This window comes from Athene noctua, chromosome 4 (genome assembly GCF_965140245.1).
Source record: "Athene noctua chromosome 4, bAthNoc1.hap1.1, whole genome shotgun sequence".
Lineage (NCBI taxonomy): Eukaryota > Metazoa > Chordata > Aves > Strigiformes > Strigidae > Athene > Athene noctua.
The window spans coordinates 15,162,693-15,175,664 of NC_134040.1; the positions used below are offsets into that span (position 1 = coordinate 15,162,693).

General features: G+C 44.4%; 1 protein-coding gene across 2 annotated transcripts in view; it reads right to left on the reverse strand.

Moving 5' to 3' along the window:
• SLC2A9 (solute carrier family 2 member 9) overlaps positions 1-9,919 on the reverse strand; it is a 109,915-nt gene extending 99,996 nt beyond the window's left edge. Inside the window, exons 1-2 of one of the 2 annotated variants that reach the window (XM_074904522.1) lie at positions 9,811-9,919; positions 6,034-6,132 (exon numbers count right to left, since the gene is read on the reverse strand). In XM_074904522.1, coding sequence (XP_074760623.1) covers positions 6,034-6,132; positions 9,811-9,894 — 183 coding nt within the window. In that variant the 5' untranslated portion in view covers positions 9,895-9,919. Of the gene's footprint in view, positions 1-6,033; positions 6,133-9,801 lie in introns of both variants that reach the window. The other variant, XM_074904523.1, reaches the window with a different exon arrangement.
• Positions 9,920-12,972: the final 3,053 nt, after the last annotated feature.

The window sequence follows — 12,972 nt, forward strand, 5'->3', positions numbered from 1 at the left end:
CATGAAACAACATTTATCATCTCTATTTTGTGTTTCAGTCCTAGAATGCAGATCTCAGATTTATTCAAAGTTAAGTGCCTTTCACTAGTCTGTTTTTTCCAAAGGGCCAGTATTGTGAAAGTGAGTGATTCTACAAATTCTTTAGCATAACACTACGAAAAAAAGAGAGAGAGAGTTGAAAACAATTAGCATTCATGGACTGAGGGAAGAAGGGAGTCTGTGTCCACTTTTGCACTGTATTTATGACACTGCCACAATGTGGCAGCCATACAAAATCAAGGACCTACTAAGTCAAGCAATGAAAGGTAGTATTTTTCTCCAAAAGTATTTACAGCCAAGACAAATATCTGTTAGAGGAGGAAGGCAAGATCTGACAGCTGTTGGTTTAATACTTTTTTGGGGAAAAAAAGAGGCCCACAATATTAGTCAAAAAGAGCTAGTTGTCTGACACTGCTAAAATTCAGAATTCCAAATCACTTCTATATGTTATAGCTTCTCCTCTTCAAATTTACATAAGCTGCCTTCCACACCAAGTTCAGGTTGATAAACAGGGTAAGCAATTTCTTTTCAGTAATAAAACATGTATCAAACATGAAATCAGACACCTAAGACCCTGATATGAATCTACCTGCCAGACAAGCTGGTTCTCTTAAGAAATGAAAACCTGAGACCTATCTTCTAGCTCTTCAGCTATCTGAGACCTACACTATTCTCTCATGGCAGCTTTAATTTTCTTAAGAGCCTTCTATAAGAGCCCTTCCAGGGTATCTTTTGAAAGTCCAAGTGTCTCTTGAATCTCTGGAGAACTCTGACAGATGCTCGAATTACAGTTCTCCTTTGCAAAAGCCATGCCAGCTCTTCCCCAAATTCTCTTTTCCACTACAGTTTCTGCTATCTTGTCAGGTACAAATAATTAATTCTTAGCATGTACGTTCCAAGTTTTCCCCCTAAAAACTTTCTTCTTAAAATCACATTAACCCTCTCAGTCTCTCTGTTACTGAGGTTATTTGAAAAGAAGCTGAACTGCAATAGAAAGCCTACATTTTCAGTTATTTTTTCAGTCTTGAACAAATGTTGAGGTATTCCAGCAACTTGACACAAAATTATCGCTAATTTTATTCCATATCTCTACTGACATTTCAGCTTCTCCAACACATTCTTCTTTATGAAGGTTCCAGCATGTGACCTTCCCAGACTTTTCCAATTCAAAACAGTAATTGAGGTTTCTTGTTCGTCCTTGTATTTTCTGAACATCCTTTCTCAACTTCATCTATCGGCCTTATATCCCCACAAGCCCTCTGGACTCTTTTTGTGCCTGCTCTAAGTACCTAAACTCCAGGACCAGCTCACTTTTTTAGCCTTCAATGTACCAGAGCTCATATTCTTTTTCTGCTCATATTCTTTTTCTTCTTTCCTCACATGAGCACAACTGCAGGTTTTTGGAGGGTGCCTTCTAACAACTGCCCTTCCCTGATCTTTAATTACACCAAAGTTTCTTCATCTGTCTAAAAGGCAAAGATGGCAGCTCCAGCATGACACCTTTACATAGTCTCTGTATCACTTGCAGAGACATCACCTATTTATTTTCTTTTTAGTCAAGCCTCCTCATTTTTATGCTGTTCCCATTTTGAAATCAAGCAAACCTCCGATGCCACTGTGGTGTCCGATACTCTGGCATGGTTACAGTACCAGGTGGTCACTACCGTGGAAGGGCACAGCACACTCATGTAACGCTCTCACACATTCTGTGTCAGCCAACAAGCTCTACAGTACCACAAAGCTTCATCTTTGCACTTTTCTCCAGTTCCTCCTCAGATTTCCTCCAGCATGTCATAGGTACTAAATTATCCTGGGTCAGAACTCAGCAGTATAAGCCTAACAGCACATTTTCCCTGTTCAAACTTTAGGTATTCCAGCCTTGAGGACTTTGTTTAGTCTGAAACACCACCTCTTCACCTGCAAAGTACCTAAGAAAGGTGGAGGTAGAGCATACCACTTATTGCCTTCCTTCTGTAAAGTTTCTAGTAGGTCTCTTGTGCCCTGAATTAAAAGGACAGGTATTTCTCCCATCCTCTCTTATATGTTTCTATACAAACAGTCAGGAAAAAAACACAAAAAAGAAAAAAAAAATCAATTTGGTGCTTGGTCCAGTTAGAAGAATCTCACAGTAAACTTCCAAATGAATCTTCCATTAAATCAAGAAATACATCTTACCTCTTTAACATCAATACTCAGATTATATTTAGATTCAGATATCTTGTTTATTTGAAGTTCATTTCTGATAGTAATGAATACCAAGAGAAAACATTTTTAGAGCACTATTAGCATTTCTTGCTAATGATAATGGCTAAAAATAGTATGCAAATTATTCTCCCCTTGTGTTAATGACTAATTATCTCAGCATAGCTTTGTTATTTACAAGAAGACATCAAATAACTGCAAATATTCAAGAAAAGAAAGTACAAACTACAACACTCAATAGTAACATAAATGTGCTGGCATGTACATCACCTGTGTCTTGATTCCCACTGCCAATAAATGGGAAGCTAATAGCACATTGCAGGTTTTGTGGAGTTGCACATGAAACAAGTCTGATCCACTGGATTTGAATGCACTGAATTCTGTGGAAAGGCTCGTTTGGGATTTTATTCAGATGTCTGAACAACATTAATAGCATAAACCTGTATACAAAGATTTTGGCCCCTAACTAAAGTCTACAAGGAATGGTAGCTGGACCTTGTATTCTGCTGCCTCAGTTCATTAAGGTAGCAGTGCTAGGGTGGGAAATACAAGGGGAATATAAGGGATGTATATATCTTTATATATATAAAGGGGTATGTTTTAAATATAATGGAAGTTTTTTCCTTGACTCTTTTAAGTGTAAATAACTTACATCAAGGGAAGAGATGAGCTGATCTTTAAAGGAAGATAACCTTACCCCTAGTTACAAGGGTCACTCATACAGAATGATAACTACTGCACTGGCTGACAGCAGGCTATACATTTTTGCAATAGTCTCACTTTCCCCATGTCAGCTCTAAAACAAACGCAGCGCTGCAGCCTCCTGCAGGAAGCGGGCAAGTGCCGCACGGCAGTAAATAGCAGAGTCTTCACTTCCTGAACAAAGCACATCGCTGTTCTACAGAGCTTGCCCACAATCACAGAATTGTAGAAATCAAGCTTGGAAAAAGACAGCTTCGACTTGTATTCAATTAAAGCATTTGTCGTCCTACTGTCAAATGCTCCCATACGCTTTTAATAAGTTCTTGTTACTCTTTGAACAAGCCCATGGAGACTTCTAACCCTGGGTTTCTCGTGCGGTGAAGCGATGTGTGCAGGGGGAAGCACCGCTCCAGTGGGCCACTGCTCTTTTCCACAGCCAAGTAGGGGACTGAGTGGGAAGTGATCTCTGCTCTGAGCAGAGCTGGTGAAGTTTCTCCCCACCTTGGAAGAAAAAGAAAGCTGGACTGACTCTACCTTACGAGATGACCTGCAGTAAAGTTCACTGGTGAGAACTGCAGGGGTATTCTGTGGTTTGATGAGGTGGCACAACTTGGAGCACCAGAAGAAAATGTACACAAGAATTTACAAACAGTTCTTCAACGCTTCAATCTTAAATGAACTTCCTCCCTCCCCAGCTCAGTCACCATGCTGACATGTTCAGTTCCAGGATCCTGGAAACATCCCATGTTTTAGTCAACAGTCATTCTCAAGTATTTTTTCCAGTACTTCTCAAAGCATCACACAGTCCTTCTCTAAGGTTGGAGGACTTTACACATCAAAAGAAATGAAGTAAACTGGGGTAGAAGATACCCAACATCCCACAGAGAGATGCCCATACAATGAAGGCTGCAAACTGCGTATCACAAGTTATTTGACTTACCAAGTTTATAAATGAAACTCAGCTTACAACTTTAAGGAATTACTGCACTCCCAGTATAACCTCTTACAAGACTGTTCTTCATCTACAGCTTCAAGCTGCTCCCCTTTGGTTTTCCTCAGTCACCTCACATCAGTATTCCCAAAGGGTCACCTTGCAGCAGACTGATTTGTTGACATACAGGGGAAAACCAGATGGGGCAAAGGTTCCTTTTCTTGTGCTGCCAGAGCACAGCTTCGATACAGCTTACTCCTCCACACCATGCCTATGAGCAGTGCCCAGTCTCTTCCCTTCAACCCGGTTGCTGCAACTCCAAGGACAGAGACAGGAAGGTGGCCTGTCCCAGGCAAACGGATGACACAGATTAACCCTGGAGCTAGAGAGAGGACCAGAGGCCACACTGGTATTTTATTCTTGAACTACACAGTTATGTATTCCTTGTCAGTAGGACCACTCCTTAGCCCTAGCTAATGTATGGCTTAACATGAATAAGAAAGCCACTAAGTTCCCAAATCAAACACTGAAATACCGTACTGAAAGAAGGGAGACTTCAAGCATACCTGTCAACAGTATGACCAAAGACATCGGTATGGTGCCCAGTTTCACTCCAAAGGCAACAGTAAAGTTTTCAAACAAAAATGGACAATCCCAAAAGCAATACTAACCACAGCACCTGGAATTTAGCATTTGTCACAGCACAGTTCAACCTCCCCACCCACATTCTGGTCACCACTATATTCTATCACATAGTTCAAACCTAACCGTCTTGAGTGTTTGCCAAAAAGCACGTCCTGTCATCCTTTCTTGGCTTTACTCCTGTAGAAAGTGACAGGAGAGTGCTGATTATTAGGACAGCCCATTTTTTAAACGGCACTTAAAAGTTTAGAAACCAGATCATTCTCACTGCTCTCTTGACAGTACTGAGGCAGCGCAGGAAGGATGTCTACCATCAGGACAATCAATACCATTGATCACAGAATTTCAGCTTCCTGATCATTTCTTCTAAGCCATGTTTACCTTCTGATGACTGCAAGGTGAAGTGATGCCTAGACAGGTCATGCTAGAATAAATATCCAACTTGTCCAACCCTGTGTACAGTACCAGGAACTTCAAGAAAACTCCCAGAAGTTACAAAGGGGGCAATTAAAACTTCCTACAGGGTGAGTCTCTTCCTAGACCCTTGTGTCATCAGTTTACCAAATAAAATACATATATGAAACATAAATTTTAAAAAAATATTCTTTCATTATTTGCATAAATATTGCATCCATCTTTAATGTGACCAACCTGTTTAGGTGGAAACCTAGCCACACATTTATTTTAATAAGAAATTTCCACAAAAGAAGCAGCTTAGCTTTGGAACTATTTTGAAACTGAATTTCCAAAGTTAGTTCCCCAAATTTACTAGCTACTTTTTCAAAATAGTGTTGTGTGCAACTCCACTGAATTGTTATTGCTGTGCTTGACTGAATTAAGAGGATCTCTAGACAGCCAGTGTCAAAACAAAATGTTCAGATTTCCATTTGTGGTAACTGATACTTTAATGAAATCCCCCCAAATATTGTACACTAACTTCACAGTACTCTATTCATCAAATGTATTCCATATGTTGCAGCAAACAGATGGTCAACACAGCAGTCTTGAATTCAGAACCAAACAAGGCATCACCACGAAACGCAAAAGAAGAGCCCCATTATTTAAGAGGAAGCCAGAGGCATTATTTATAATATCAGCACTGTGGGAATGAAATGTTGTGCAACCCTCCAGAACTGAATCATGTAAACAAAAGTTGCTGAACATGTGCACAGAGCTACCAAATACTCACTAGATGGAAAGACACGATATTAAAAATACCTTATCACGCAAAAGTGTGCAAGAAGATGTAGTATTGGTCTGAGCTTGGGGAGAATGAGAAGTGAACCTCTTGCAACCACTCACCTCAACGGTGGAGTTGAGTTTTCTGACAGCTACTGAATTCATGTGAACGCCTTATGGACAGCAGAAAGAAGCATTCAGGCAAAGGAAAATTACCATATGAGATTTAACCTCTCCTACTATGTCAGGATTGTAAAAGCAGGATGTTGAGAAGAGAGCAGTAGTTGGACAAGGCTGCCCTCTACTGATACTAAACTCTAGTTTTGTCAGTCACTTACCACTGCAGGAGCGTTCACCACTGAGAGATTGTAACCATAAAGAAAAGACGACCCAAAAGCACCAGTTAAAGAGGCTACAATAAGACTCCCAGACCAATTCTGAAAAACAAAGAAAAGATGCAACCATTATTAGTCTACTTTAAATTAATTTACCTTAGGTTTTAAACACTCCTTATGCTACTTTGCATTGCTCCCGCAGGCAGATGTCCTTGCTGCAAAATAATGGTCTGAAAGACTTCCCCATGCTGCAATCCAAGGAACAGTAAATTTGAAGTGACAGCATCTCAGTTAACATTTACCGAGGCATAAGTGAACATCTGAACGTCTTTCAACCTCACAGATTTTTCCTGCATGCATCCCATCAGCCCCCACACCAAAAAGTAAAATGCTGAATAAGCATATTCTCAGCAAAGGAAACTGTTAGCAACATAACACTAACACAATGGAGCAAGGTGTAGCGTATATTTGATGCAACAGCTCTGTGGGCAGACCTGACTTAGGTGAAAACCTATGAGACGGTGGGGACCTGTGAGACCTGCTCCCGTGAAGATAAGGATTAGTGAAATTGAGACACACAAAAAAAAAAAAAGCCCAGAAACCAGGTTTTGTAACCCAAATGCAAGTCTCCAACAGTAATTTGCTGCCACACACAAACACACTCTCTGGTGTTTGCCCTTTTTCCCCGGTGACACACCTGTACCTCTCCCTTCTCAGGTCTCCTCTATCCATCCCCCCCACCCCATTTTTAGTCCACCTCTGCTCACAATTTCTTCTTCCATGTCAGCTGTTGAATAAAAAGTACAACTGCTTTGGTTTGAGGGATTTTGCATTTCAGGGTCCTTCACACTTTCCTCAGTATTACTTTCTGCCACTTAGTTCTCCTGCTGGATTACAGAAAACAGAAGTGATCATTGCCACTCCCAAGAGATGTTAGCGTTTTGGTGGCTGGTTGGTTGTGAATGTCATTTTGTAGACCATAGAAGACAGCTCACCTTTCTTGACTTCTGAATACGTAACAGCGGATGGCTTTTTAATGTGTTTTTTTTAAAAAAAACCCAACCCTCTGCTAAGAGTCTAGAATTTCAGGCACAGCTCACTGTCATTTTATGTCCAGCCTCATCACTCACTGATCTCGATCCTTTCAAAAGCAGAAAGACCTGCTTAAGCAGGTCTAATAAGCTCAGCTTCGGTTATATCACTTGTAGCAGACACAAGAGGTTAATGAGTCAATTCTGTCCACTGCCAAGGCCGTATGTTCACTGTGGAAAATGAAGACTTGGAGCATGAACTAGGTTTGTGTAGGTAGCACAGGGCATATCAGCACTGGCGATGGACTGGATGGAGCTCCACCAGCCTCACAGGCACAGCAGGGCGAGTGACTGCACCATGGCTGTCAGGCTGTGACAGAGCTCACGCTCCACACCGTTGCCACAGACTCAGTACAGCCCATGAAGGAGGGATGAGACACTTGGGTTGTACACTGCGGTCCCTGCCCTGGCACCCAGCACATGTGGGGCCTGCCATGCTCCATGGTTGCCACTCCTGAGGGCTCAAAACATGCCCTGTGGAACAGCTGAGTGTTTTAACTTCTTCCACACAATGTGGGAACTTCTTAAGAGATTACACAGTTCATTAACCAGCCTGTTTTCAGTCAGGTCAAGAGGAAGTACACAGGGGGAAAAAAGGCTCATGTAAGAAATATGTAATGAACTCAACAGGGTATAAGCCAAAACCAACTTCTTACTATTACCCAGCTTCTTAAAATGAACCTGCCACACAGAGAGAGAGTTTTGCACCATTACTTTGGTAGCAAAAAGTAGAAATTTTGACATAAGCCTTTATTTAGCTTCTGGTGGTAACACCTCATATAAGGTGCCCATTATCTCTACCATGCACAAGTGTTCCTACACTTGTAATAAATTGCTACTACTCTGAACTAATGATGCTAGGCAGAATATTCTTGGAGGTCTACCAGGCTGCTCCCAAAGGGTGCATGAATGATAAGCCCGAGTTCACAAGTGCTATGTGGCTATCTTCATGCAATATTGCTAAAGGGCTCTATTCCAACAATGCTAGACCCATCAAAAAATCCTGAAAACAAAATGATTTAGAACATATAGCCTAATGTTTATTAAAAACTCCAGCAAATGCTTAAACCTTTCAGCACTGGCAAATTATATGCACATGAGGCTGTGGGAGATAATGCAGTACAAATCACGGAAACGCAGCCAAATTAGAAAACCCTACATCCACTTTATTTTCAAGTGTTACAAATAGCTGGGCTTAGAGACTACTTCAATACCAAGAATTTTTCAACCATGCAGCCTGCTGCAGAAAATCTTAGACTTACTAGATTCAAAATTTTACTGTTCTTGGAACACAAACTTCAACTTCTTCATAACCTGTCTCCTCATACACTATTTTAAATATTTGCTCAGGCTTTAGCAGTGCCAGATAAAAGACGAAAGCACAATGAAGCAAGAGCGCAAAAAAAAAAAAAATTTCAAACTGTTGCTCAGAAAAATATTAACCCCGTGGCAATGTTAACAAATGAAAAAAAAAAAAAATTATGTCTTTTACAGTGACTGGGAAACAAGAAGGCAACCACGCCTCCCTCATAGGTGCTCCTTGACTTCACCGCCATCCATGTGCTCATGCGCCGGTGCCGCCAGCGCAAGGGCAGGTAGGTGTGACTGTCACCACAGCAATCAGTGTTCAGTCAGGAAAGTTCAGCTGCATGTTAAACTCACAGCCAAGACCTCTGGATACCTGAGAACCGCTTGCTTGTAAAAATCCACATTTTGGGTCTTACCACAGAACCCAGGACACCGTGCTCTGAAAGAGGCTTTTCCCAATTCCCGTCCTTGTTCGGTGTGCAGCGTAACATTTGCATCGGCTACTACAAGTCTTAAACTGTCTTTTTTTTTTTTTTTTTTTAAACGATGACAGTTTGCATTTCAGTTTTCAAAACACAGTTTAGAATACCGTACTTGCGCAGATTAAAATTAAGCCATTTGTAAGTGGTAAATATCGCACGCATACATAAGGAAGCTTTACTATTCTTAAACGGATATTGCTAAGGCTTTCTGGTAATATCGGGAAGCTGGACTTTGGAGCGCCTCGCCCGACACCTGAACGAGACCCAGTTTTAGGCGCGCACCAAGCGCCCGGGCAGCCCTGGGCCCGAGGAGGGCCGTCCCGCTTTAGCACGGCCGCAAGCCGGCCGGGGCTGGCAGGTGCGCCGCGGCCCCGGGGCCGCTCTGCCCCCGGGGCAGGCGGGCGAGGCAGGGCAGCCCCCGGCACCCCCGACCCCGGTGCGGACCCGGCGGGCCGGGCGGTGTGAGGCGCCCCCGCCGCTCCCCGCGCGGGGTCCGCCGGCGCTGCCCTCCGCCCGTCCTCTGGGTGCCGGCTCGGCGGCCGCGGTATTTTTAGCTCTGCCCGCCGCCGGCCTCTCCAGCACCAGCACCAACAACTTTCCGAGCGGGGAAGGGCTCGGGCCGCCGCCGTGCAGCCGGAGCTCCGCCTCGCTCCCGGCGGAGCCGCGGGCAGTTACTCCGGCTCCCGCCGCCACCGCGCAGCAGCCTCGCTTCTCCTCCCTCCCCAGCCCGCTGGGCACCGACCGAAGTCGCCCCCCGCTCCCGTTAATCGTCCCCGAGGCGCGGGCGGCGCAGGCCGGGCTCGCTCCCGCCCCGCCGTTTACGCGCCGCTTACCCAGCGACGGTCATTTCCAGACCAAAACACCCTCGCGGAGACGCCGCCCTGCCCCGCGTTACTTACGCTCCTGCCTGCGCGGCGGCGGCGGCCGCCTCCCTCTCCCCGCGCCACCAGCGTGGCCGCCTCGGGCCCCGCCGCCGGGTCCATGCCGCTGCCGCACGTGCGCAGCGGCCGCGCATCTCCGCCGGGCAACGCGCGGGGCGCAGCGGGGGCGCGGCCGCGGGAGGTGGCGCTGGAGGGGGGGTGGGGGGGTGCCCGGGCGGGCGGCCGCGGCCCCGGCCCCGTTCAGCAGCGGCGGCCGCGGGAGGACATGGCTCCCGGGAGGGGCGGGGAGCGGGCCGGCGCCGGGGGGCCGCGGGCAGCGCTCGGGGGGCGGGAGAGCCCCGGCCCGGTTATTATCCGCGTGCTCGTACCTAAGTTGGGGCAGCGCTCTGCCCAGCAGCGCGGCGAAAGCGCACGGCGGGTGTTGGTGGCGGGGCCGGGCCGCGGGTGCCAGCTGGGCAGGCGTTCGGTACCCGCCGCTACAGCAAGGAGGGGAAGAGTTTTCCCGAGCCGCCGAGGCTGGGCAGTGAAGGCACCACAAGACTTGCTGCCAGTTAAGTTAACCACGCGGCGTGGGGATGTCTCCACAGCCTCGGGAGTTGAGATCTGACACTCCGGCTACCGCTGTGTAATGGATGGTGATTAGGCATGCTGCCTGGGGAAAAGCTTGCAGCTGTTAGTTTTGAAGATACCTGTTTGAAAACATGGGGATTTTGAACTTCTAAGAGTTAACTACACCTTCTAGTTGTCAGCGGATCAGTATTAGGTGCATCTGGGAACTACTCCCAGCAGTTAATATTGGTGGAACTCGGTGCTGTTTCCACTTCTGGCATGCTACGTACCTCACAACTAGCTTAGAGCTCTCAAAGCCACAATAAGCAGTGCTACAAAGCACTGCAGGTTTGAAAGCGGTATATGATGCAGCAACTTTGAAGTGTCGTTGGCTCAGATCAACCTGAGCAGTGTTTGAATAGAAAGCCAGATGCTACTCATTAATCTGTACAATTATCGTACATACTGAGAAATGTCAGCATAGATAGATGATCCAGACATCGTTTATAATCTCTTTGAATGGTCATAAGCAGTAAAAGAGTCAAGTCAGGAGAATCAAGCTCCTAAAATACATGGAGTGTATTTGGGATGAATCAGACACCTGTGTTTTATTTAGTTTCATTTTAAATAGCACAGTGCAAGTAGTTCAGTTCATACCCAAATACAAATAATATGGCTCCATGTGATTAACAGGTACATAAGTTCTCACCTTAACACACTCACATTCTTTGACCTTTCACAATCACCGTTAGTAAGCTGCAGAAACTAAACAGATGCTACTCTCTATACCCCTCGAATTTTCATCCTGGCAGCTTCCCCTTGCTCAAATCTTCATGTTTCCATGGAAAGAAGCATCACTTTTCTCTTCTCTTACATGTCAGAGTGGAAGGGGGAAAAAGGGAAAAATATACAGCTTTGTGAGTTCTTCTATAAGAAAGGTGTCAGAGACAAAAATCAAAGCTTTTCTCCACAAAATACATCCTCCCAAAATTTCCTTTTGAAAGCACAGAAACTATCCTCCAAAATATTACCACTGTCCTCAGTGAGAAAGGACATAAAAGGGAGGCTTTAACCTAACCTAAAGTCAAGTAATCCTAGAACGGTTTGTCAAACCAGACCTACATATAAAGAGAAACATGGGGAAAAAAAGAGAGGTCTGTGGTGCAGGCTCATAGTAAGCCCATTAGCAGTCTAGGTACCAAAGGCAGAAAGGAAACAACAGCATTCCTGTATTTAGGACACCGAGCCTGTGCCTACAAGTATTCATATAGGTTCCAAGTAGTTATTTCTGCCTCCAGTCCCCAAATAACAAACAAACGTGTTGACAGAAGATTGGGAAATTCACTCACCGTTTTTTTCTTCACCACCTTATTTTCTTTCATCTCACTGTTGCTTTGCTGTTTGTTCTCCATTCTGTTTTACCTTGTTAGGTAGTAGCTGTGGGAAGAAAACAGAGAAGCTTGTGGTACTGTTCAGCTGAGGCAGGAACGTGGTTTGGGGTTTTTTTTAAATAAAATTAGAAATCTGACCCAGGAAGGACTTGAAAAAGCCTATAAGAAGTCTAACTACTCCCTTCAAAAGTCAGATCCTCATTCAGAAAGGTGTAGTCGCACTAAACCAAACACAGTTAAAAGGAACTGAAACATACATGCTAACTGCATTTAAGTAGTTTGCTCAGAGGGCAGCGTGCTCTTTGGAGGCATAGTAGTTCCTCACACAAGTAAAGTGTGAAGAGGAAAAAACTATGATAAACAACATCAGGCCCTTTAGTGGATGCACTGTCTCTCTTAGAGTAAGATCATCAGACCCACTGCGACTACAAAAGGAGTTTATAGTCAGGTGAAACTCCATTACTGTGGCTGGGTTGCAGCCAGGACATTTGGATTAATTGATGGTGTGATTTTAATGATTATTAGACCTTATAATCCTTATAATGATTATTAGACCTTATAATGCTGAGGCATTACCTGAACGCATTTACAAAGGAGGAGTCCATTTATTTACTGCTCTATCAAGAAATTTCTTGACATATGTGCTTTAATAATGTTAAAGGACATTTAATCATAATCTATTAAAAAACTAGACTCATTTCTGGGGTTTCAGAGAGGACGGATTATCCATTATTTACACTGTGCTTCATTGTATGATCTTGGGTGGTCTGTCAGCCTGTTCAATTCATTTGGAATATGGATTACTGGGTTATTCTATCTCAGCAACTTGAGATGACATTTCGAGATCTTTGCTTACTTAGTCATTATGGTAACCATAGATCCAGTCTTGAATGCAAGCTGTCTTGTAGACAAGAGTCTACAAGATAGTGAGCTAAGATACATGGGAAGATAACAGTCTAGTGAAACAGCACATTGGAGTGGAAATTGTGTTGAGGCCATTACACATGCAAGAGGTTTTTTAAGAAGAAACCCTGTCTGATACTGCCATTGGCAGTACTGGGGCCGTTGGCTCAGCTAGTTCCAAGAAATCAGGCTGAGCTTTTGAGTAAGAGAAGCTAGAGATGTGGCAGCATCCTAGAAGTGCCAAAGCCAAAAAAAGTACCTTCTTCCCTCTCTACCTCCCAGTGCAGTCAATACTAAAAACCTGCAGACAACTCCTTTCCCTCTGCCGCAAAGGGCC